General features: G+C 45.2%; 3 protein-coding genes and 1 pseudogene across 4 annotated transcripts; 3 read left to right on the forward strand and 1 right to left on the reverse strand.

Annotated features, from left to right (window-relative positions):
• The first annotated feature begins 2,038 nt into the window (after positions 1–2,038).
• LOC143511875 (von Willebrand factor A domain-containing protein 1-like) lies at positions 2,039–12,319 on the forward strand. Its single transcript, XM_077001571.1, has 6 exons — positions 2,039–2,606; positions 6,181–6,726; positions 7,864–8,163; positions 8,907–9,179; positions 10,171–10,458; positions 11,353–12,319. Exons 1-6 carry the CDS (start codon positions 2,522–2,524, stop codon positions 11,370–11,372), a joined length of 1,512 nt encoding a protein of 503 aa, XP_076857686.1. The 5' UTR covers positions 2,039–2,521; the 3' UTR covers positions 11,373–12,319.
• A 998-nt stretch (positions 12,320–13,317) lies between these two features.
• LOC143511884 (cyclin-L2-like) lies at positions 13,318–16,919 on the forward strand (annotated as a pseudogene). Its single transcript, XR_013130299.1, has 11 exons — positions 13,318–13,627; positions 13,901–13,975; positions 14,675–14,784; positions 15,102–15,222; positions 15,303–15,369; positions 15,465–15,564; positions 15,650–15,896; positions 15,996–16,086; positions 16,227–16,295; positions 16,458–16,590; positions 16,707–16,919. The product of XR_013130299.1 is annotated as a cyclin-L2-like (transcript).
• A 1,818-nt stretch (positions 16,920–18,737) lies between these two features.
• Positions 18,738–20,633, reverse strand: ora4 (olfactory receptor class A related 4). Its single transcript, XM_077021780.1, has 2 exons — positions 20,547–20,633; positions 18,738–19,999 (listed from the first exon to the last, which is right to left on the reverse strand). Exons 1-2 carry the CDS (start codon positions 20,631–20,633, stop codon positions 19,061–19,063), a joined length of 1,026 nt encoding a protein of 341 aa, XP_076877895.1. The 3' UTR covers positions 18,738–19,060.
• A 3,000-nt stretch (positions 20,634–23,633) lies between these two features.
• fndc10 (fibronectin type III domain containing 10) lies at positions 23,634–26,670 on the forward strand. The gene is made up of 2 exons (XM_077001599.1): positions 23,634–23,987; positions 24,218–26,670. Exon 2 carries the CDS (start codon positions 24,392–24,394, stop codon positions 25,415–25,417), a length of 1,026 nt encoding a protein of 341 aa, XP_076857714.1. The 5' UTR covers positions 23,634–23,987; positions 24,218–24,391; the 3' UTR covers positions 25,418–26,670.
• Positions 26,671–26,745: the final 75 nt, after the last annotated feature.

Here is a 26,745-nt window from a genome sequence, read left to right on the forward strand (position 1 = left end):
ATTCAACACTAAACCTATTCAACACTAACACTATTCAACACTAACACTATTCAACACTAAACCTATTCAACACTAAACCTATTCAACACTAACACTATTCAACACTAAACCTATTCAACACTAACACTATTCAACACTAAACCTATTCAACACTAACACTATTCAACACTAAACCTATTCAACACTAAACCTATTCAACACTAACACTATTCAACACTAAACCTATTCAACACTAACACTATTCAACACTAACACTATTCAACACTAAACCTATTCAACACTAACACTATTCAACACTAAACCTATTCAACACTAAACCTATTCAACACTAACACTATTCAACACTAAACCTATTCAACACTAACACTATTCAACACTAACACTATTCAACACTAAACCTATTCAACTCTAGACTCCATAAAGGTGTCATGGCAGCTGTTCTACCTCCTCAGCCTCAGTGTGGCACCACACAGTCCTGCACAGGGTGATGAGCAGTGACCGGTGTGCTCTATGATTAAGTGAGCTGGATAACTTTAACCCAAAAACAAACACCTTGCTTTCATTTGCTGCCTGATAGTCAGTGATAGTGAAAGTCTGAATCTTGTTCTTCTCCACCTGTCAGTGCTTTTTCTTCACCTGGGACCCTGTGGTTTTCACCCCCGCTGAGCTGGTGGTCCGAGGTGTGCAGGAACAGTCTCTGCTCTCTCTCTCCCAGTTTGCTGGAGTCCAGGCCAGCCACATAAACACCTAACATCAGTGCAGACTGATGTCACCAGCATGCTAACACACCACTCTGACTAGCAGATTAACTTTCTCTCTCTCTCTCTCTCTCTCATCTCTCTCTCTCTCTCTCTCTCTCTCTCTCTCTCTCTCTCTCTCTCAGCCATGTTGTGTCTTGCTGGGAAACATTACTCTCACGTAATGCAGTCGTTGGACAGATGAACATGGCACACTCTGCCCTGAGCTCCTGTATTCAGCCTTTTGCATTTGCTGTTTGACATTTGTATTTCTTGCCTGGGCATGACACACTTTGCCTCAAAGTAAAACATAAAGTTGTGTGTGTGTGTGTGTGTGTGTGTGTGTGTGTGTGTGTGTGTGTGTGTGTGTGTGTGTGTGTGTGTGTGTGTGTGTGCGCGTGGTGTGTTTGTGTATGTGTGTGTGTGTGTGTGTGTGTGTGTGTGTGTGTGTGTGTGTGTATGTGTTGGGGGGGGGTGTTCCTTCTCAGCCAAGTTCTGCTCTTTGAGACATTAAGCAATACCATTTGGCCCTGTTCTTAATCATAGCAGCTTAGCTTGGAGAACTTTGGAGTCACGGGCTGGTTGTTTCATTATGAAGGAGGGATTACCAGGTTACACTATAAACCCCAGCAGGAAGACTTCTCATACAATTAATCTCAATACATTCACTGGAGTTAAACACAATGTTAAATACACTTAGGGTGTGTTTGAGACCAGTGCAAATACAGAGGATACATCTAAGATCAGTTTGCATTCATATACCATCATATGCTGTGAAAATTGATCTTTATTCTTTCTCACATCTCATCTTTTAGTATTGTAAAAAGACATTGTAAAAAAAACTACATTGTACATTTTTATATACAACTAAAGCAGAGAAATTCAAGGAATTGCAAAAATTAAATAAATAACCAAAACATGTTTGGGATTATTTATAGGTCCTGTTTGTGCTGAATTTGTTTTGAATGGCCGCACACTGAATAATCATATGTGGAAGCGCAGGTGTCCTTATCCTAGCGATCAGACTGCATCATGCCACGGAATGTGAGCGGCTGAGGGAGTCACGCACCGCTGACCTCCATGATACAGCACAGTGGAAAGCCAAATATATTAGTCTGTCACATAGGCTATAGTTTTATTCCTTTAGTGTGTAACTGCGCTTGAAACGCAGAAATGTAATTGTTCTTTATACTAACCCTTAAAGGAGCTCTTTAAAACTCTTTAAGTTTTTTAACTCTTTAACTTCTGACCCGCAATTTTAACGTAAACTGACAGACTTAAGGAAGCAATGGGTGGGAAGCAGGGAAGGGAGTGGCGCGGGGCAGCAGTCGCGCGGATCCGCCGCGATAACAGGTTCCTCGCGCTTACGGGAAAGAAGAGAAAATTAACTGCAAAAACAGTTACCTAATTACTGCATTGTGATTACAGCAGCCTGGGGTGTTGTGTGCGATACGCAGTATGTTAACATTTTGAAAAGTGCATAATAGCTCAGAGATTAATCAGTTACAGGTTTTCGAGAGGGATCTCAGGTGAAGCTGGGGAACGCACTGATGGATACGTAAAAGTTTTGCAGCTTCTTCCCGAATTGGACTGTGTCGCTCGGTACCAAACGTAAGACAAAAACATTAAAAAGAAGTCTTTCCCCAAAAGTCTATCGGCCTCAGAAGAATGCGTGGGGTGGACGTTGGATAAGTGACAAGTGTGTAATGGACATTTAGTTCGTTCTGTAGGATACTTAGTTCTGTCCTGCTGAGGCACAGTATTTTATTTGTGCGTGTTTTACAATGAAGTGTCTGGGAGCTGCATGCTTGGTGGTTTTGAGTGCGTGTTTGCAGTCGACCTGCCCGCAGAATACCGCACCTGGACCAGGTAAGTCAGTGGCGGGAAGCACGAGGTGGGATTCAGTCATACACGCCGCTCCTTGCGTGGACATTAAAACACACTGACTTCAAAAAAGACGATTTGTAATGATTAACAGCGTGATCCCGTGAGCTTTGACTTGTTCTGTTGGGAGAATGTTTAGATGAGCATAAATTCAGAGTTAAGGTGTAACTTTGTCTCCAGTCTGTGGCATTTTTGTCTGTCTGACTTTGGCTTGTTTATGAAGAACGGAAGTGCCCTAGGCAACGCATTATAGAAACAATACTTTTAATTTGCGTTTGCGTGTTTTGTCTGACAATCTGTTTTGATCTGGGAATATAAATTATTGACATTTATTCGGTAGCTGCTCGTGTCGCGTGGTAATGAGATAACAATGTTCTGCTTGAGAGAATGTAAACGTGACATTCCTGTGTAATTGCGCGTTCAGTATCGCCCACGAGAGCACGGATATTCGTCTATTCAGATTTGCCTTCCGTGGTCGGAGCTCTGTAATCGTGCCTGCCACCTGTAAACGATCTGATGGCTCTTAAGGGGAATGTGGGGGCAGTTACAACAATGTGTCTCTCACGTTTAAGGGGTGTAAGAGATTTAAAGATGTAAAATCAACAAATTTTAAGTCACAACATATAGCCTACCATAACCAGTGCTCAGAGCAGGCAGGCCTGTCACCTTTACCATCTAGAAACACATACAGCTACACACACACACACACACACACACACAAATATACCTGCAAATCAGGTGGGGGTGAGAGCGTTAGTATTCATCTACATATCCAGGATATCAGGAGCTCTAACAGACGTCCCATCCTTCACAACCACCCCAAAAATGAGCAATCACCTGTAGCCTCACCAGCCATAAATGGACTGAGGCGCGTGTGTGTTTGATCAGACCCAGAGGGCTGTACAGAAAGACAGACAGAGAGAGACTGCAGGCTCCTCAGGTTTGCGCTCAGAGAGACATAAATAACGACAGCAGTCACGGCTGCGCTAGCTGCAGTAGTTAAACCGTCTCATTCTTCGAGAGACAACAGAACTTCTATCATGCTAAAAGCTACAGGAAAACCCAGCTCAGTTACAGATGTGAAGAATACAGCACAGATCTGACAGCCATATATGACCTGATTGATTTTAGAAGTGTGTCTGCCCATGCACCACAGAATCAGAATTGGAAAACATGTCACATAGCATCTTTAGATATATACACACAAGTATATTCACACACACACATGCACAAATACGTTCAACGTTAAGAGGCAATGTCACAACATTCTAAGTGTTTTGTTAATCCCCTCTCTCTCTCTCTCTCTCTCTCTCTCTCTCTCTCTCTCTCTCTCTCTCTCTCTCTCTCTCTCTCTCTCCATCCCTCCCTCGTTCTGTAGCCCCATGTGTTTTTCACTATTCATTTTAAATGATGAGGCTTTTACTGAAGCTGCTTTGTAATCTCCCCTTTTCTTTTGGTTGGTATTATTCCCAGGAGCAGAGACTGAGGGAGCTTCATATAATTATAGTTCTCTACCTCTCTCTCCTACCACCCTCTCCTCCTCCCTTCTCTCTCTCCTTCCACCCTCTCCTCTCCTCCTCTCTCTCCTACCACCCTCTCCTCCTCCCTTCTCTCTCTCCTTCCACCCTCTCTTCTCTACCTCTCTCTCCTACCACCCTCTCCTCCTCCCTTCTCTCTCTCATTCCACCCTCTCCTCTCCTCCTCTCTCTCCTACCACCCTCTCCTCCTCCCTTCTCTCTCTCCTACCACCCTCTCCTCTCCTCCTCTCTCCTACCACCCTCTCCTCCTCCCTTCTCTCTCTCATTCCACCCTCTCCTCTCCTCCTCTCTCTCCTACCACCCTCTCCTCCTCCCTTCTCTCTCTCCTACCACCCTCTCCTCTCCTCCTCTCTCTCATTCCACCCTCTCCTCTCCTCCTCTCTCTCCTACCACCCTCTCCTCTCCTCCTCTCTCTCATTCCACCCTCTCCTCCTCCCTTCTCTCTCTCCTACCACCCTCTCCTCTCCTCCTCTCTCTCCTTCCACCCTCTCCTCCTCCCTCCTCTCTCTCATTCCACCCTCTCCTCTCCTCCTCTCTCCTACCACCCTCTCCTCTCCTCCTCTCTCTCCTTCCACCCTCTCCTCCTCCCTTCTCTCTCTCATTCCACCCTCTCCTCTCCTTCTCTCTCTCCTACCACCCTCTCCCTCCTCTCTCTCTCTGTCCTTATCCCTCCACACAGTCCCATTTTTATCCAATCTATAAAAAAATTATCACTTCAGGCCATTGTGGAAGCAGGCCCAGTGTGTGTGTGTATGTGTGTATGATGTATAAAAAATGGAGAAAGAGAGGGGCAGATAGAAGGAGTGATGTAATATTCAACATGCAGGCCACGTGCCTGCCTGAGGTATCAGTGGCAATGTGTGTGTGTCCAGACGTGTCTGCTGCTGTCTGATCATCTCTGATGTCTGCATGGTGAAGCTTGAACTCATGATGTAATGGCTGATTCAGCAGGTGGACGTTCCTGAGACGTCCCAGTATGGTCAGTCTCAGTTGAATGCTAATCTAATGCACAACCTTAGCTCACAGTGTGCAGTGTGTCATCTATACTCTAATCCTCTATACTGTAGTCATCTATACTCTAATCCTCTATAGTCATCTATAATGTAGTCATCTATAATCTAATCCTCTATACTGTAGTCATCTATACACTAATCCTCTAGTCATCTATATTCTAATCATTTATACTGTAGTCATCTATACCATAGTTGTCTCTAATCCTCTATACTCTAATCCTCTATGCTGTAGTCATCTATACTCTAATCCTCTATACTTTAGTCATCTATACTCTAACCCTTTAAACTGTAGTCATCTATACCATAGTCGTCTATACTCTAATCTTCTATACTGTAGTCATCTATACTCTAGTAACACCAGAGGGGGTGCAACAGATCAGATTACAATGATATAATGATGGAGTTTCAAGCGAATATTCAGGCAGCATCCACTCTGCTACCACAGACATTTGAGTTTGTTTGAGCTGTGTGTGTTTGCTTTAGGAGATTTGAGTGATGCTACTTTTCTGGTTTCTAATCACTCTCTCTCCAGCTTCTCTCTCTCTCTTTCTCTCTGCCCCCTGCTGACAATCTTTCTCTGTTTCTCTTTGAGTTAATCAGTAAATCAGTAGCAGATTCCCTCTGCTGAAAGCTTCATAATCTGTAATCATGGCTCAAATGGGCTCCAACACAACGTGAATAATCCAGACTGCTGAACTATAGGCACCTGCTGTCAGTAATTATTAAAGCCAGCAGATCACTGACTGTGTGCATGGTAGAATCCATCACCCACTGTGTAATTGCTTGTCTGCTGAAGATTTTTCAGTTTCAGTAAACAAAAAGCCCAAGAAATGATGAGACTCTAAGGTGAAGTTCACAATTTCTGATTAAAAGAGACTGTGGAGATAAGTTTGCGTCAACATTTTGTTTTTTTTTTGTTGTTGTTGTTGTAGTTTAGATGTTGCTTTAAAAGGATTGTTCTATTGTTTGTTTCTTTTCTCTCTCCTCCTCTCTCCTCGTCTCCTGCAGTGTTGGACTGTTGCGAGGGAGATATCTTGATTCTACTGGATTCTTCTGGTAGTGTGTCCTCCTATGAGTTCTCCAACCTGCTGCATTTCCTGGTGGACTTGCTCCACCCCTTCCTGCTCGGGCGTGGCCAAGTGAGGGTGGGGCTTGTGCAAGTCCACACGAAGCCAAAAGTGGAATTTGGTTTTGACACCTACAATACCCAGCAGGCCCTGCAGGGGGCACTGCTGGGAACACGACAGCTCCATGGGGAAACAAACAATGAGGGAGCACTGCTATTGGCTCAGAGGCTGCTAGAGACACCACCTGGGCATGAAGCTCCTCCCAGGGTCCTGCTGTGGCTCACTGATGGGGTGGAGCTAGGGAATGTTGATAGACCAATAGCAGCTCTGCATCAAGAGGGTGTGTCTGTACTGGCTGTTTCAATGGGGCATAGTGGTTACCAGGTGCTCCGCAAGGCTGTGACTCCACCCATCGAGGCACACCTCCACTTTGTTGATGCTGAAGACATCTCCATCATCACTGAGGATCTGAGAGAAGCCATTATAGGTGAGAGAGAGCGTTCTAACCCTTTATCTTGAGTCCCATCAAGATGAAGGGTGCTCCTTAGAAGAGTGATGGGTCAGGAGGATAATAAGGGGCTTAATGTGGATCCATCTGGAATTCTGGATCTTAACCAACCTCAGTGAAGCTTGTTTTGTTTTTGTTGAATGTTTGTTTTTGTTTCTGTTTGTAGAACATTTAAAACCGCAAGATCAAAGTCACTTAAAACAGATTATTCAAGAAAGAAAGAAATATGTTCTTGACTTGTTTTTATTTTGTGTCACTGGTGTTAACCACAATATTCTATAAGTAGCAAAAACTCAATTACCCAATACTGACTGGTGTTTACATTACACAGTGTCTAATATTAGCTCGGTTTACAAACATCAATACAGCAGTTCAAACACTGTATTCTGGAGAATGTAAGATGGACACAAATTAAGTTATATCTCATCGATTTGGCGCCCCCTCTAGTGCAGCGCCCCTATGTGTCGCATACGCTGCATACCCCTTTTTGCGCCACTGCAGCAGACCAATTGGTGCAGTAACCTGAATAAGCTCCAGCACCACAGCCAAACAGGCTCCTGTCATCCAGCTGTAGTGCCATTCAAACAAAGCTGTGGGTCACAGAAGGTTAAATCAGTTCAGCCACGCCATGATAAAACACATGCTTTGCATTGTGGGTACAGCTTCTCTGAGGATGCAGACCTGTCTCAGTCAATGACAAAAGTGGTGCGTTATTCCGACATTCCCTTTGATCAGAGAGAAGGAGAGAATCTGGAACAGTCTGAAAGAGTCTGGCCACTCTCCACTGATAGTGCCGAACCCGCTGCTACGCTCACACAGGTGGATCCAGAATGGACCAGATTAATATTTGATGACTATTATTTCATTATTTCATTCATGTCATTTTATTTATTATTTTTTTAACGTTATTAAAGGCATTCTTCATAAGAATCTTCTAATGTTGCTAACAGTGATGAATGGACATTATTGGATAGCACTTAGCACCACACTGCAAATGTGTATGTCAGTGAGGTCAGACTGATGATGATGATGAGCTAGCAGCTCCTGTTAGCCACCACTCGCACTTTTGGACAAGTGTCATTTTAATGTGTTTCATTTCTTATTTCTACAACTCAGAGCTGATCCGTGCTGAGCATCTACAGGTGCGAGATGTCACTTCCCACAGTGCCATACTGCAGTGGAGGCCTCTTCTGATTGGTGGTCTCGGACGATATGAGCTCCGGTATGGTCCTGACATGTTGGCCAGCGGCCCGGGGATGGAGCAGGGGAGGATCCGAACGCTCAGCCTGCCGGGGGAACACACCTGGGCACAACTCCCAGACCTCCAGCCCAACACAGCCTACAGAACCTGGCTCATACCACACACAGAGCAGGGAGCCATCACAGGACTCACTGCCAACTTCAGAACACTGCCTGGTGAGAGAGAGAGGAGAGAGAGAGAGAGAGAGAGAGAGAGAGAGAGAGAGAGAGAGAGAGTCTGATAGACAAAGATATTAGATATAACTTAGACATAGTAAAATACTTGCATGCACATTTAATTTAATGCATGATAGCAGCACATACATATTTTAATGTACACTTGTTTGTCCATTATCCTTGCTTTTACAATGTTTCTCTTATGACCCTTCATTTAAAATGTAAATTAATATTATTATTACTAATATTAATATTGTTACTATTCATGGGCATGATAGTGGACCTGACTACCCAGAGCCCCAGTAGGGAGTTGGGGCTACTTTGTTCATGTGCCTTGTTTACTGGCATTTATAAGGGCCCACTGACATTGAGAGTGTACAGGGCCCAGAATTTGCTGCTACGCCCCTGCTACTATTATGAAGTTCTTTCAGTAACCGACGTCTCTGAGCATTTGAGAGGACTGAGGGAGAGTTATGGTTTATTATGGAAAGAGTCACAACTCTTTCGGAGCATAACTCTCTCTCTCACACCATTCTTTAGAGTCTTAACCAAACTCTTCCTTCACTTCAGCTAGACAGACAGATAATGTGGAGGGATTAGTGAAGTGATTTAGGGAGGTCCACAGAGGCAATGATCATGGTCCCAGTAACGAGAACTAAACACACAGAAGGAATTCCTCTTTGGTGGATGATCACCATCAGTTGCTGACTCATAACTCCCTTCTCCTCCACTTCATTGTGCAGATGTTTTGACTCCCACCACAGTGAGTGTATCTGAGTCCGGTCCAGACCAGGTGCATGTGAGCTGGGGTCCACTGCTCGCTCAGGTGCACCAGTACCGGGTGGAGTACGGACCCATCCCACATGGGGACGTACGGACGGTGATCCTAACCGGGCGAGAGAACAACACCTTGCTCACACAGCTACAGCCCGATACACACTACCTTATCACAGTCATTGCTGTGCACGCCTCCGGCCAGGAGAGGGCGATGTCTGTCAGAGCCTGCACACAGGAGGGTGAGAGAATTGAAAGGTGTAGAGGAGTAGGAAGAGTTTTGAAGAGTTAACCGTTATAGTTATTGTTAGGGTGGATATACAGGGTTAGTGTTATAGTTATTGTTAGGGTGGAAATACAGGGTTAATGTTATAGTTATTGTTAGGGTGGATATACAGGGTTAGTGTTATAGTTATTGTTAGGGTGCATATACAGGGTTAGTGTTATAGTTATTGTTAGGGTGGATATACAGGGTTAGTGTTATAGTTATTGTTAGGGTGCATATACAGGGTTAGTGTTATAGTTATTGTTAGGGTGGATATACAGGGTTAGTGTTATAGTTATTGCTGAGTTTGGATGTTTAAGTTCAGCTTAAAAAGTAACAGTTCTGCCATGGGTCTGCATAACCCAGCTGGTTTCAATAATTAATGCTACCCGCTAGTATGTGCTAATTACTAGGTAATGACATTGACAATGTAGTTTAGTAATAGTCTGGTTCAAGGGTATCTTGAACTCTGGCCTATCTGTGCTATTATCTAGGATGAATTCTGTGAACAGATGCAAAGCACTTTGTAAGTCGCTCTGGATAAGAGTGTCTGCTAAATGCCCTAAATGTAAATGTAAATTAGCCACCGTTGGCAGTAATAACATAATCCTGAGGACTTTTACTTTATGAATCTGAATTAGGTTTAGTAGTTCAACCTGAACTACGTTCACTGTTTTCCTTCAACGCTTGTTCTAAGGTTCACTGTCATCAGTGATGATTTGCTGGTGAATCACTTTCCCCACAGTGAGACACCAGGCGGCACAGTACCAATAGGGTACAGGGTAGCATTTATAACCCACAGCACTGTGCTGGATTACATTTATTATTCGTCTTATATTACATGGCAATTAATACATCTATTTCTCTAAATGCCTAGACTTCTTGGTTACTTAACCAGGTTTACTTAAATAATATAATAACATTTCTGATGTATCAGTTACATTTAAAACTTTGATATTCTGTTTTAGTTCTGCCTGGTCTGGCTGACCTCCAGCTGACCTCTGTGGGACTGGACTCAGTGAAAGTTGATTGGAGGGCTTGGAGTGAAGGGGTGGGGCTTCAAGGCTACTGGGTGAGGTGGGAAGAAGGGGGGCAGTCTTCCTCCTCCTCCTCCTCCTCCTCTTCCCGCTACCTGCCTGCTCATTCCCTGTCCACCATCCTGAAGCGTGTGAGCCCTGCGAGTCGAGTGTGTGTGTCTCCCGTGTACAGGACAGCGCGGGGCGAGGGTCTGTGCTGCACCGTGCACACACACACAGGTACTGGTCATCCCTGACACACGTGAGCCATCACACACGTTAGCCACCAAACACACGTCAGCCCCCCCCCCCGCACACACAGGTACTGGTCATCCCTGCCACACCTCAGCCACCACACACAAACAGTTTTGCACTAAAGCAGATGCAGGTAAAACTGAAGAAAAGGACATGTCTGAGAAGCAGGGCAGGGTTCATCTTCTGGATGCCATCGGCAAACAGGGAACCTAGACATGCTCCCAGGGGGGCGGAGCCCCACGCTGCCTCCACTCCGGAAGAGCATCAGTATCACCATGGAGATGTGATGATAGACCACCTACAGCAGCACGGAGACGACAGGTCACAGCTGAGCAGAAAGGGGTGCTCAATAACACCAGGATAAACCAGACTGTCCAGCATGGTCACTCTGTGGATGTGAACACTCCAGTAACGTTGATCATACCACACGGGAGTACTGAAGGACTCATTTACCTTTTAAAAGGATTTTTGTTCAGACACACTGCTTGACTGCCATTCAAACACTCCAGATTAAATGAAGTACCATTGACTTTATGTAACTCTCTTCATGCCTCTGTCTCTCTGCTTCTCTCTGTTTCTCTCTGTCTCTCTCTGTCTCTCTGCTTCTCTCTGTTTCTCTCTGTCTCTCTGCTTCTCTCTGTCTCTCTGCTTCTCTCTGTCTCTCTCTGTCTCTCTCTGTCTCTCTCTGTCTCTCTGTCTCTCTGCTTCTCTCTGTCTCTCTCTGTCTCTCTGCTTCTCTCTGTCTCTCTCTTTCTCTCTCTGTCTCTCTGCTTCTCTCTGTCTCTCTCTGTCTCTCTTTCACTCTTTCTGCTTCTCTTTCTCTCTCTCTCTCTCTCTCTCTCTCTATCTCTCTTTCACTCTCTATCTTTCTGGTGACAGTTCCTGCTCCCTGGGAGTAGACGTTTCCGGGTTCTGGAGGCAGGAAGAGGCAGGAACATCGCTGGGGACCCCTGGATGCAGCTGTCTGTGTTCTGCATGACAGCAGGCGCTGAGAGAGTAAAGAACAACCCTGCCACTTCAAAATGATCAACAAAAACATACTGCTTTCAGTATTGCAATGTATGTATTTAAGACCAGATTAGAATGGTAACTTATGACACAGTAATGGGTGAGACCAAGGAACAGAGAATAAGATCAGGGAACAGGACCAGTCAGTTGTTTTAAGATTACATCGACCAAAGTGCCAGTATTTTCCAAAGGTGAAGAAAATATTCATTTGTGCTTTTGAATAAAGTGTGTAACACAAATTGTTGGTATAAAAGAAAAATTAAAAGAAAGATAAAAGATAAAAGGTCAAAGGTGCAAAAGGCATAGGTCAGATGTACAAAAGGACAGAGGTCAGAGGGGCCTGACACTTGTTGGCAAAAAGGAAAAGAGATGAATGAATTAAACCCATTTGAATTTTTTTTATTATCATTCACCTTGGTCACTAACATGTGTGATAGGGTCAGAGGTTCCGAGATTCAAATCAATTATTGCCTTCGTGCACTGCTATTTATTTTAATTTACACACATATTTGCTGCTAGATGGATGGCAGCAGTCTGCTTTATTGATTTCTTTTATAAGCACTTGGCATAGTGGTTGAATGCTTTTCATGTCGCTGATATCTGGTGGCAATGAAAGCTTGAAGATACTACCACCTTGTGGCCAATTGTTGTATTGCAAATATATGTATTAACATTGCTCATTCATTACGTGTTTAACACTTAAAATGTTTAACATAGCAACCCTCTTAAAAGAGATTGGAAAAGAAGATTTATAAACGTTCGAGTTTGAAATGTACATTAATGTAATAATAATGTCTATATTAAAAAAAGTTGCAGGTCTCGTCATTTACTGCCCGGATTATTCGATTTCTCGTGTATTTCTCGAAACTATCGCTAGCAAACAAAGTCTGCGCATTCGCATTCGAAGGATCAGACAAACCTGCATTATGGTGTCCCAGAGAATCCGCGTACTAAGCAATTCTCCAGACAGGGATTCACTGGTCTCGTATGTAACAGTAACACGGGGAGAAGCACACTCCTCGACCAGAGGTGAGAAACCATCGGGGCAGCAATATAAGCCTAAACTGGGCGAAGCAAGCGGTTCACTGATAGTACACACGTACACCAAGAACTTGTTCATTACACAGTACTGGAAGTAAAGGAAAAGGGGGAAACAACCGGTTAAATAGAATTCAAGTGTCTGTCTTGGCTCATTCGACTGTGTTGCAAGTGGTTCCAGAAATTATTTATTATTATTAATTCCGTTTCTTTCCCGGTCTCTTTCAGTGGTCCCTGCACTTTTACTCTTGTATTAACGTCTTTATTAAAGTCAACTAGTTATCGGTCACGAATGGAATTTCTGTTCTACAATTACTCTATCATAGATTCAGTAGACACCAGGGTTTATCCAACCACTTCAAAATCATAACTACACGGAACACGGAGCTGTGAACCTTATTTTGTTGGAACCTTATTTTGCTTAAGAAGTTATCTAGTACAGATATTGTTGTTTATTGCGTAAAACTGTACTGTCGTCTCAGTTTTTTAATTTATTTATTTATTGCAGTTAATTAGGAAGGGAAACAAATATTTTTCGGGGGGGGGGGGGCGGAATGGGAGCGGGCCCAGGTTTAATGGTCACGGTTCGCTACTGATTTGCTTTGAACTAATGTACGTTATTGTTTTCAATAACTAAGAATTGTTTTAACAGACAAAAATAGCCCTACCTCTCCTGAATGTCACGTTAAAGTTGAGAATATGTTTTTGACCTGTGATCCATGTCAGCCATGTACTGTAGGTGGCAGTATAGCATTTTTAAAGGATTTCGACCGGTGATTTATTAGACAGAAGAAGAACCACAGACCAATCGGACGCTGCTGGTGAGCACCTGGGGCCTGCGCGCCTCCACTGCGCTACCAGCGTGGAGGCTGTTTGTTTTAATAAGATGTCAGCGGGCAGTTTAATAATACCCGGAGAGGGAATGTTAATAGGCGGTAAACGCTATTCCGGGGTAACCATCACATTGGAAAACTGCCTTTTGCCGCCGGAGAGGCTCGTCCGCAGCCCTTCGGCGGAACACGGGCTCTGCGCCGATACGGAAGAGCAGCTACGGATCCGGGGCTGCGAGATGATCCAGGCGGCGGGCATCCTGCTGCGGCTCCCGCAGGTTAGCGCAGCACCGCCGACACACCAGCTGCACAATAACTTTACTTAAAGTGCGTCGTAAAGAAGCTTACGATTTGAATTATCTGAACGCTAACCTAGCTGACTTTTGTATAGTAATCGGAAATTTGGTAATTTCTTTAAAAGATTGGTTTGTAAATATAGTTTCTGTTGTGGTCGGTTGTGTAAGGAAGTATGGGGTTAGATGTTTTCAGCACCCACATGTACTTTATTTTGTATAAAAAGAACCCATTTCTGGCATCCCTTTTTCCCTCAGGTTGCCATGGCCACAGGGCAGGTTCTCTTTCAGAGGTTTTTCTACTGCAAGTCGTTCATCAGACACTGTGCTGAGGTCTGAGCTCCACACCAACCTCCTCCACCTAACCCTACACACACACACACCAACCTCCTCCACCTAACCCTACACACACCATCAACTTCCACCTCTAACCCTACACACACACACCATCAACCTCCACCTCTAACCCTACACACACACACACACACACACACACACACACACACAACAACCTCCTCCACCTCTAACCCTACACACACACACACACACACAACAACCTCCTCCACCTCTAACCCTACACACACACACACACCATCCTCCTTCACCTCTTACCCTACACACACACCATCAACCTCCACCTCTAACCCTACACACACACCAACCTCCTCCACCTCTAACCCTACACACACACACACACACACCAACCTCCTCCACCTCTAACCCTACACACACACACCAACCTCCTCCACCTCTAACCCTACACACACACCCACCAACCTCCTCCACCTCTAACCCTACACACACACACCAACCTCCTCCACCTCTAACCCTACACACACACACACACACACACACCATCCTCCTCCACCTTCACACATCCCTCACCTCCACCCTTTCACACACACATGCATAATTGTACCGTACACACTCTCTCTCACTCTCTCTTTCTCTCTCTCTCTCTCTCTCTCTCTCTCTCTCTCTCTCTCTCTCTCTCTCTCTCTCTCTCTCTCTCTCTCTCTCTCTCATGCCCAGATGGTAGCCATGGCTTGTGTGCACCTAGCATCTAAGATCGAGGAGGACCCTCGCAGGGTGCGTGATGTACTGAATGTGTTCCACCATTTAAAGCACAGCACAACGCACAGGTAACACACACACAGAGCATAGGTAACACCTTATCACAAACAGACAGCTCTCTCTCTCATACACATACACACACAAACTTCAGGTCACTCTTTTACACACACACACACACACACACACGTGTCCCAGTCTTTACTACCATGCGGGACATAAGCTGTTGTGGACACCTATTGTTGTGGTGATTCAGGTATACAGCATTTTATTTTCTGAAATGGGAGGATCAGCACAGTGTCTGAGACTGCTAACCTGGTTATAGCACACAGACGCAGGGTATGAGAGTTAGCTTGAGCGTGGTGTTTCTGCTGGGTCCTGTTTTCAGTTTGGCCAGGCCAATGCCTCTGGATTCCTCCTACATCAGTATGAAGAGTGAGGTGATCCGAGCGGAGCGCCACCTACTGAAGGAGCTGGGCTTCTGCGTGCACATCAAACACCCACACAAGGTAAGTTACCTTACCAACAGCTACCAGCAGGGGGCAGCTGTGCCTGTAATGCATCATGCTGCCCTGTATGTGTCCTACAGGTGATAGTGATGTACCTGCAGGTGTTGGAGTGTGAGAGAGCAACACTAAGCTAGTGCAGAAGGCCTGGTGAGAACCTACACTACACGCTCTGCTGTGAACGGGGAACGAATGAATGAACTAAGAGCAGTCTCGCTGAAGTGCTTCATTGTCTCTCTTGGAAGGAACTACATGAATGACAGTTTAAGAACGGACGTGTTCCTGAGGTTTAAAGCTGAAACTGTTGCCTGTGCCTGCATTTACTTGGCTGCCAGGTCTCTAGAGGTACACACACACACACACACGCTTTTCTTCCACCCTTTAAGGTCTATGATCTTTGCCAGACATGAATGATCTCTCTGTTCTCCAGATCCCACTCCCTGACCAGCCGGCCTGGTTCTTGCTCTTTGGGGCCACGGAGGAGGACCTGATTGAGATCAGTGGGCGTATCCTGCGTCTGTATTCCGTGCGTTGTGCCCCACTGGCCTCCCTGCTCCAGCAGGTGCAGCAGCAGCGTCAGGCCCTGGAGGCGGAGAGCTCACGGGGCAAAGGGGGCAGCACCCTCGGAACCCCCACTCTGGACACGCCCACCAGCTTCTCACCCTCCTCCAAATGCGGTGAGTCTTGCACTGTAAGTGCTCTTTTTTATTGAACTTGTTGTTAATCCTGGTTTGTTGTGGTGTTTTGACTCTTCTCATTGTCTGCCTGCATCTCAGCCTCACCCACTGCTCCTCAGCAGAATCGAGTATCTCCGCTGTCTCGTGTGGCTCTGAGAAACGCCTGCAGGAAGCTGACCAATGGCGAACGGTAAAAGTGTATCACACATTCTGCTGTAGTCTGGGGGAGATAAATGATGTGGAGCTGGTGACGTGTGTGTGTGTGTGTGTGTGTGTGTGTGTGTGTGTGTGTGTGTGTGTGTGTGTGTGTGTGTGTGTGTGTGTGTGTAGGAGGACTCGCCTGAGTCATAGTGATGATAGGAGAGACGGTCGTTCTGTGCCCTCTCCTCCCAGACGCAGGTACATTCACTTTCTGTGACATGCCCACACACTCGTAATACTATTGTGTATGATATTGTGGCAGCTTACAGCCCTTTATGTGCTTCATGAAGAGATTCTTCATCTGTCTGTCCCTTTTAACTCTGTCCTTCTCTCTATCACTCCCCCCCCCTCCCCCCCCAGACGTAGCCGCAGTGTATCTTCTCCGTCACGTTCTGTCTCCCCCACCCACCGTTTTAAGTCTTACGGTGAGCGCAAGAGAGGACGAGAGAAGGACAAGCACCGAGACAGACACGCAGACAGAGACAGATCCCGGGTGCGTCCCGACGGCTGTCTGTCACACAGAAGATGAGGCTAGTCACTGTGGTGGCAGGAAGCCACGCTGCCTTTCACTTCCTGTTTCCTACTCACTTTTCTACGGGGTATTTTCAGACACAAGTGAATATTGGGTAATCTGAGGTGTCCCTGCATCAGTGTGAGACTTCACGAGCATTGGGAGTGGTGCGTCTCACCGTCTCCGTCAGCAGGACTCATCCACCTGTCTGGAGAAGAGCAGACCACTCCGGTCCAAGCACTAGGATGTGCAGTATAAAGAATCTGTCCCGACCACAAGTCATTTTGAAATAAATTGTGCCAGTTTTATAATCACTTGTTCTGTGTGTTTGTGTGTATGTGCAACCATCCAACAGTATGGTTTCAAAAAGACCATTAAATCATGATGCAGGTGAATGTGATTGATGTGGCCACAGAGGTGTAAAACTGGCGCAACCGTAATATGGCAGTGAACGTTGGATAAGAAGCAGAGGTGGGGACTCGAGTCACATGACTTGGACTCGAGTCATTAATATTAAGACTTTTGACTTGACTTGAAAAAATATTCAGAGACTTAGACTTGACTTGGACTTTTACACCATTAACTTGGGACTTGAATTGGACTTGAACCTGTTTACTTGCAAAGACTTTATGTTTTTACCCCAAATCTAAATTTTAAAACGCATATTAATATTTATAAAGTGCACCCCATTAATTTCATTTCCGTCCTTCTGACGCAGACCGGTCCTCTGCTTTTCCACACTCTGTACGTTGTGTGTGTGTGTGCATGAGCTGCAGCACAACCAATCAAATGGGGGGGGGTCAGCAAACGTGAATTGTTAGCGGGCGGGGTGTAAAATGGACACAAATTAAGTATTGTATCGCGATCGATTGATCACCAGTGGTTGGTGCCAGAGCGAACTAGTAACTCATTGAATCATAGATAAGGATCAGAGGTAAATAAACTAGATTTTTTTTTTCGGCGTGAGAAATCGGATGTGTGGCGTGAGAGCGTGTGAAGACGGTCAAATGCGTGTGTCTCACGCTCAATGCGTGAGAGTTGGCAACCCTGGGTTCTGTATCTGAACTCAGGGAAGAGAGCCTCTCTCTGTCACCATCATATCCAGTTCTATCTCAGCATGGATTGTGTATTTGAAGATATCTACATCGAGAAAAAATATATTGACAAAAGTGGAGCGAGTTTTCAGCTATGGGGACATCATTCTACGGCCTCATCGTGCACAAATGACATACAGACTTTTGGCCAGTTTGGTCTTTTGCAAATGCAATGCAGAATAGTTTACTGAAATGTCTAAAGTTGCATTCCTGATTCCTGTTAATTGTTCAGTTCTTATATTTGTTTGTCTTGTGTCACTCACACATGGACACACATGTTCCCCTCCAAGAGAGGGGAAAATGCTGTTATGGTTCTTTGTATTGTACTGTGAAAATATCAGCACTTTTTATTTGAACATGGAGTTCTACTTTTTCACAGAATATTTATTTCTGGAAAATTGTAGTTTAAAGTATGAATATTTTTGCAGCTAATTTTAACAAATTGAACTGTGTAATAAAGAGGTGTAATTTAAATTTTCTTTATACTTCATGTTTTCAGTTGCACATGTTTTATCAAGATTTGAGGAGAATGCAGATTAAAAAAAGAACACATGTCTATTATTTACATTTAAAATATACCTGCAACATTGGTTAAAAAAAAAAAAAAAGACTCGAAAGGACTTGAAATTCCAAGTTTCAGACTTGGGACTTGACTTGACTATTGCCTGTCTTGACTCGAGACTTGACTTGACTTGACTGTCTTTGCTTGAGACTTGACTCGGGACTTGAGGATAAAGACTTGGACTTACTTGAGACTTGCAAAACACTACTTGGTTCCACCTCTGATAAGAAGAGTGAAAAAAGACCCAACGGACTTCACCAGTGTGTATTACACTATCTTTACAAACATACTGAACAGATTTCACCAGTGTGTATTACACTATCTTTACAAACATACTGAACAGACTTCACCAGTGTGTATTACACTATCTTTACAAACATACTGAACAGACTTCACCAGTGTGTATTACAGTATCATTACAAACATTGAAGTCAGTGACACTGGTTCTGCGTGTCAGTGATGTACAGATGGACCTTAATACAGCCTTCCTCATCGCCTAGAGCTATAGGTCACATCCCCTTCTGTCCTTTGACCTGTAGGGTCATACCAGTCCTGCTGCTGTTAACCGACCTTCCTGTTCTGATACATTTGTAAGATTCGGACCTTGGGAAATTTATAGATTTGATTAAGATGCAAGATTAACTGTCAATGTCCAAGGATGGGATAAGACAGCTTGTGCTTGTCCAGAAGCTTGTGCTTGAATGGTTACATTGGCAGAAATGAGATGTCTTTATTCAGTCTGTCGTGTTCAGGTCGGTGTGTTTGTCCTCTACACTGTCACTCGTGTTATTTTCCTTTAGGTGATTTTGCTGCCTGTGCATACACTGATCTCTGGCGCCCTCTTCTGCTCACTCACAGCATTGACGCTGCAGCTGCGTCTCAGTGCCTGTGCCATGCCCATGATCTTCTGCCGGAGCTTGCTGTGACCCAGCGCCACCACCAGGGGGCTGAAGCCCACGAACACTGAGGCGGAGAACTGCGAGACGGTCAGGAGCCCCTCTGTGTGCACGCCGCCATCATAGTTATAGTACGTCACCGCGGCCACCTGCATGACCCAGCATGCCACAAACAGCGCCACGAGCGCCATGATCACGTGACCCGCCTTCCTCTCGCTGTTCACGTGAGCTGCCGTCCTGTCGCCGCCTGCCGTGACGGCGTGGATGTGCCTGGCCAGGGTGCGCAGGGTGGCCAGGTTGGTGCTCACCATCAGCAGCAGAGGCAGGACCTCGTTGAGGGCCAGCGAGGTGGAGGCGAAGGCGGAGCCCTGCTCACGAGACGGGAACTCCCACATGCAGCCCAGCAGCGGGCGGGTGGTGCAGCTGATCACCATCAGCGCCGTGCTGGTGTTGCCCTTCACGTGCGTGGTGTAGACGAGCGCCGGCGTGGAGAAGGCCAGGTTGGCCCCCCACACCAGCGCCAGCACGCCCCACACCCGCCGCCGGTCCCTCCGCTGGGCTGACGGACCCGCGCTGACGCGACGCCGCCTCAAGGTGGCGTAGTGGAAGACGCTGAGGGTGAGGGTGGTCCAGCTGCCCACCGCACGCCACCACACCCACAGCAGCATGAAGACCCGGCACCAGTTGGTCTCCAGGGAAACGCTCAGGCCCAGGTCCGAGATGAAGATGGGGACTGTGCGGAACAGGGAGGACAGCAGGTTGGCCAGGGACAGGTTGAGTAGGATGATGTCAGAGGGAGGCAGGTGGCGAGACGGACTGTCCAGAGCGGACTGCCACACCTGAGGGGCAGAAGAGTGGTGTAAAAAATGGGGTAAAAAATCCATAACGGTGGATGAAAGAGAGAAAGGACATGAATGTTTACCAGTCATACAGTGAAACAAAACTAAACAGTAATTAAGCACACAGTTATTAAACTAAACTCAGACCTCATAAACTAAACACACAGCTATTAAACTAAACTCAGACCTCATAAACTAAACACACAGCTATTAAATTAAACTCAGACCTCATAAACTAAACACACAGCTACTAAACTAAACTCAGAACTCCCCTGAAGTCAGTATTAAAAGGACACTGTCACTAACAGTACCTACACCTCACATTGCCCAATGGCAGAGTTAGTCAAAACAGCGTTAATGAAGGACATACTTATATAAATGAGTGGTAAATTAAGTTTCTCTCTGAAATAAAAAATATATATAATTTTTTCCCTGTCAGTATTGTCAGCCAATACACATTAAGTTTTGTGTCAGATTTGAAAGGCCTTGCTCACAGTAGTCCAGCTGAGATTTATTTAGCAATCACGGTCTCATTCCCCCTTCTTACCACATAGATGACCAGAAAGTTTCCCAGAATACCCGAGAAGACCAGAATCCCAAATAAGATGGCATCTACAGGCAGCACCTCCGCCATGTTCCTCTCACCAGCCTTCTTCCACGCTCCTATCCATCTCTTCTCTCCATGCTGTGTGTTTATGTGTGTGTTTGCATGTGTGTGTCTACCCCATCAACTTTGCCTTTATACAAACACACACACACACACACACACACACACAGCTTAACAGCCCAGTCAGCACCAGCAGTGCTGACCACTATAATCTTTAAGGGCAATTTGACTCTGGAATCAGTTGCTTGGCAACCCAGCCTGCATGCATTCCCCAAAGGGTCATAACTCACAAAGCATCATAGTGGGCCATCTTCATCTTCTTCATCATCATGCACACAGATGACCATCTTCATCATCATCATCATGCACACAGTGGGCCATCATTATCTATATCATCGTCATAGACATAGTGGGCCATCTTCATCATCATCATCATACACACAGTGGGCCATCTTCATCATCATACAAACAGTGGGCCATCTTTTTCTTCATCATCATCGTCATACACACAGTGGGCCATTTTCTTTTTCTTCATCATCGTCATCATACACACAGTGGGCCATTTTCTTTTTCTTCATCATCGTCATCATACACACAGTGGGCCATCTTTTTCTTCATCAATGTCATCATACACACAGTGGGCCATTTTCTTTTTCTTCATCATCGTCATCATACACACAGTGGGCTATCTTCATCATCATCGTCGTTGTCATCACACAGGGGCCATCATCATCATCGCCATCATACACACAGTGGGCCATCTTCTTCATCATCATCATCGCCATACACATAGTGGTCATCTTCTTCATCATTGTCATCGTCATACACACAGTGGGCCATCATCATACACACAGTGGGACATTATACTGTTGCTCTTTTGTCTGGTTTTATCAGTCTTTAAGATAATCTTTATACTGTACTGCATTATACTGTTGTTCTGTTTTATCAGTCTTGGTTAGTTTAAGATCATCTTTATATACTGTACTGTACTGGTCGCTTATTCATGTTGTGGAAACAAAAGCTTATAACCTGACTTTAAATTCATCAATTGGTTTTAGAAATGATTTACGTAAATAAATTTGCTTTACTGCAGAAATATTGATCATTTAATGAACACAGAAATCAGGTCAGATTTTGGAAAGACAAATGTTTTGTCGCCCACAGAAAGTAAGGTGAAAATCAAACAAATAATTCACTTCATATACAAATATATGCTTCATAACACAGTTTTATCAGTCTTGGTTAGTTTAAGATCATCTTTATACTGTACTGTATAATACTGTTGTTCTGTTTTATCAGTCTTGGTTAGTTTAAGATCATCTTTATACTGTACTGTATAATACTGTTGTTCTGTTTTATCAGTCTTGGTTAGTTTAAGATCATCTTTATACTGTACTGCTTCTGAGAGACCCATCATAGTTCTCCTCCTCATCTCATCTCATTCAGCTCCTGATCTACTTTTGAAGCCACTTGTGAGCTGAGGCAGGTGTGTGGAGACAAGGCCAACTATTGCAGTGTTGCTGAGGGCTTCTGAATGCTGGACATGTTCCACAGTCCCTGCACACCCTCCACACATCACCTGCACACCCTCCGCACACCCTCCACACATCACCTGCACACCCTCCACACATCACCTGCACACCCTCCGCACACCCTCCACACATCACCTGCACACCCTCCACACATCACCCGCACACCCTCCACACATCACCTGCACACCCTTCACACATCACCTGCACACCCTCCACACATCACCCGCACACCCTCCGCACACCCTCCACACATCACCCGCACACCCTCCGCACACCCTCCACACATCACCCGCACACCCTCCGCACACCCTCCACACATCACCTGCACACCCTCAACACATCACCCGCACACCCTCCACACATCACCCGCACACCCTCCGCACACCCTCCACACATCACCCGCACACCCTCTGCACATCACCTGCACACCCTCCACACACCCTCCACACATCACCTGCACTCATATTGACTGGCTGGACCTGCCTAAGAAAGCCACCTGTGGACCTGTGGATTTGTGGATTTACACAAGGATGATAATGAATGCTGAAGTGTTATTAAACTGCTGCTCTGATGTTGGTGCTATTGATTGCTAGTGTTATTGGCCAGAGTAATTTAAGCTGGTTTGTGTGTGTGTGTGTGTATGTGTGTGTGTGTGTAAGAGAGAGGAGAAGTGCTAGATACCCATGGGTCTTGTTACACTGATATATTTTCCTCCATCATTAAGAATAGTGCTGATTCAAAAGAACATTGTTTGGGTCAGTCATTTATTTGATTACACCACTATATTACCAGCACGGGATGAATAACCTTTAGATATTACAATAAACAATTAAATTCTGTTAAACAGAACTTGGATGCTATCAGATTTTTTTAATGCTCTGACAGAATACATGATATGCAGGAAGCCTGATTTTTCTGTGTTACAAAAATGGTTGTACATGTATAAGGAACACATTCTGTTAGGAACACATTCTGTTAGGACGTAGGAGTGCTGAAGAAACAACGCACAGCGGAACACCACGGCGCCTCTCATGGACGACCTGTTCCTTTTTACTCATCACATTATTTAGCATCTATTTGAAGGTTTTGTTACTTTATTTATTTTGACATTGCTTGCTTGATTTGAAAAGTCTTATTATATTAATAACTATTAATACATATTAGTGTTATTATTAATTAATATTAATTAATATTAATACCTATTATATTTGTATATTATTATTAATAGTATTATTATTAATAATAATAATTATTATTATAGTACCTACCTACCTACCTAATAAAATACAATAATTTATATTCATAAAATTCTTAACAGCAACCTATAACTTATTAAAACTGAAATTGCAGCACATTCACTCGTCACTGTTAATATCCTTTTTGTCATCACTAATATCCTTTTTGGTCATCACTAATGTGCTTTTTTTTGCACTACGAGTCACAACTCTGACGCACATGCGCGCAAATGTCATCACATGAACTGCCATTGGTGAGTTCTAAAAAGACACATTTTATTCTAAGATGTTCGTTTTGTAAAAAAAAAAGACAATCCCGTTTCCAGTATGCTCGAACTAGAAACATGACATTTGTTTGCTGTAGCATCAAGACAATGAGAATGGAGACCGGAGTAGAAGCACCGCAAAGCGCTTGGTGAATACAGGTGAGTGAGCGGAGAATCAGGGAGAATCAGACAGGATGTCATGTTCATGATCTGTGATTACAAACACACAGTGACGTGCGACCAATCACGCGCGCGCGCACATACGCACACAAGTGGAGCTACACATTCTTTACGACGGATCAGGCGGACAAATGGGGATGATTTTACAATGGCATCTGGCTTATCACGGTAAGCAGTGTATTTAACAAAGTTCATTCACGCAAAACAGACGGTTTTATTAAAAAAAACACTAATCACTGCGTTGCTTTGCATGAAAAGGGAAAATATCCTGATTTACTTGACCTGGCTTCTCGACTGGGCTAGCGCAGTTTCTACTCAAGCGTCCGCTTTAAAACTAACATAAAGAAATCAGAGACGTTATTTGTACTTTATCCTTATTTTCATTTTTCCGTGTGCAGGCGCTAAGTTCGCTGCGCTCTGTGTGTCGCGGTGGAATCCGACGCGTTGCACGAGCCTCCCGGCGTGGATGTGCGATGGCTTCTGAGCGCGCGCTCTTCTGTGTCCTCTGTCTTCTCTGTCTGTGAGAGTGCCGTCTGCCATTGCTCAACGCAGAGGGCCCACGAAGGCGTGAAATGACAAGCCACTGGCGTGCGCCTCTTATCCCTTGTTTCGCGCTGCTGCTGTACTTCAGCAGCGCGAGCTCCGGACTCGCTGGACGAACCCACGACGTCAGTGACACGCGAGATCCCTTACGGTGGCGGCGCTCAGGCGGCGAGCGCAGAGGAATAGGGAATGGTAATAACTCTTACACTCGAGCATTGCCCAGCAAAAACCTACCCAGCAAAAGCATGGATGCTAGCCTTGAACCAAGGCGGCAGGGCAGTGTCGGGGGCAGGAGTAGCCGTGGCAGCACCCCCGTGGGCACTCCGGGAGCGGAGGCAGGGACTCTGTGTGCTTACCGCATCCTGGAGCAGGGCAAGGAGGGCGGCCTGTGCTTCCGACACTCCCTGCCGCACTTTTCCTGTCCCAGCGGCACCTGTCGGCAGGTGAGCTCGCCCGGCGGCCACCTGGTGGCTAACCTGCTCTCCAACAGCAGCGTGCTGGTGCAGTGGACTTCTCCTGCAGAGCGCAGCGGGCAGGGCACTCCAGGACAAATCTCAGGGACCCTGGGGGTGCCATCGACCCCAGAACCTGTGAAAGAGACGCCAACTGCAGATGGGGAGGCAGAATCTCCGGATGCTCCACGGAAGAGCCCCCGAGGGCAGGAAGGAGAGCGTGGTGGGGGCTTTAGATTGAGCTGCTGGTGGAATGGAAGCTACACCCAGTTTGAGTGTGCAGGCGTGCACCTGGGCAGCGGTTGCAGGGACTACCTACTCACTGAGCTCCATGAGAACGTGCCCTACCGCATCTGCCTGCTCTCATTGACCCACCAGACGGCAGGCCTGGACACACCCGGTGTGTGCCTGGAGTTTACTGTCACTCCAACTGGGATGCAGGACATTGTAATCGCCATGACGACGGTGGGAGGCGCCATTTGCGTGATGCTGGTCATCATTTGCCTGTTGGTGGCATACATCACAGAAAACATAATGAGCCCGTCCATACAACACACACTCACAGCACAGCACTCTCGCTGCTCACACAACACACACCTCTGAACTAACTAACACACACATACCTTAAAGCACATACATAACACTGAACTCGACATGAACCAGACATACACTGCACAACCTAAAAAAAACACTGCCATCTAACAGCATTCACAGTTACAGTAGAGGCTACTGAATCTCACTCTCCCACACACACACTCTCAAACCTCCAGTACTCACACATATCCAACACCCCACTCACTCTCCTCGCACACACACACATATCCAAAAGCAGACACACACACTCAAAACCTAAGTTAGTTTATTACAGTCTGTTAGCCACTGTTACAGTGCTGAGGTATTCAGGAAAAGCATTTTCTTGAAACCAGTTCCAAAAACAATAGTTTTCTGTGCTTTTGTTCTCGTGTATGAAAACGCACACATATTTCATTTTTTTGCAGAACCATGTTGGACGTATCAGTACTTCCACATCAGTAAATAATTAGACAGTCTGTGTAAAACACAGATCTGATCAGTTAAATAAGAAATTCACCTGACCAGAGCATCGCGTGCCTGAATGCAACCTTTACACTTTCACATAGGCCTACATAACTATACCAATAAGCTGTTGCGCCCCCTAACTGTGACTGTGTGAACGGACCTCTGTTGATTTCCTAGAAATAAGTTTACCATTGAACTGTGCACACAAACCTAGAAAAATATGTTTAGTCGCATAGCTGTAGGAACATGTTGTTATACAAAAGGCTTTCAGTATATTGTTTGATAAATATAGTAAGTTATTCTGTAATAACACAGAAGGCAATGGCTCATCAGACTGTGCTGGTAATACTTTTTAAAGGCAGTTAAAATACTTTTGTGGTTCTAACGATTGAAAGCTGGTGAGAACGAGGAACTTTACTGAATATAAGCCTATGCTACGCTAACGCTAGCCTCGTCCCCTTAACGTTCATTTACGCGACCATTAGTAAGGCTAGCTAGCGTTTTCAGGCTATATTCCTTTCAGGATGGAGGCGGCATCTGGAGGAGTTCGCTGCTTTCCCTCTAATGGATCGATGCTGTTTTATTTAAAAATCTTCACTGTAACGCATTCTGTTCACAGATTCCATCTTTGTGGTGGATACAATAATTATTTATATGCCTTACCTTCTCTTAGCTGTTATAGTAATATTATTCACTCTAATGAGGACGCGCAAACTGGTAAAGTAATTTGAATACTGTGCTTTCCCTCTCCGTTATACAAAACCTGTGTCAATAAAGGATTACTGTATTTAAAACGCGTGCGTTTGTGTATGGAAGTCATCTAATAAAGATTGTAACCCCTACCGCATAATTTAAGGTATTACAAAATACCTTTATTATTATTACAAAATAAG

This window comes from Brachyhypopomus gauderio, chromosome 1, assembly GCF_052324685.1.
Source record: "Brachyhypopomus gauderio isolate BG-103 chromosome 1, BGAUD_0.2, whole genome shotgun sequence".
Taxonomy (NCBI): Eukaryota; Metazoa; Chordata; class Actinopteri; order Gymnotiformes; family Hypopomidae; genus Brachyhypopomus; species Brachyhypopomus gauderio.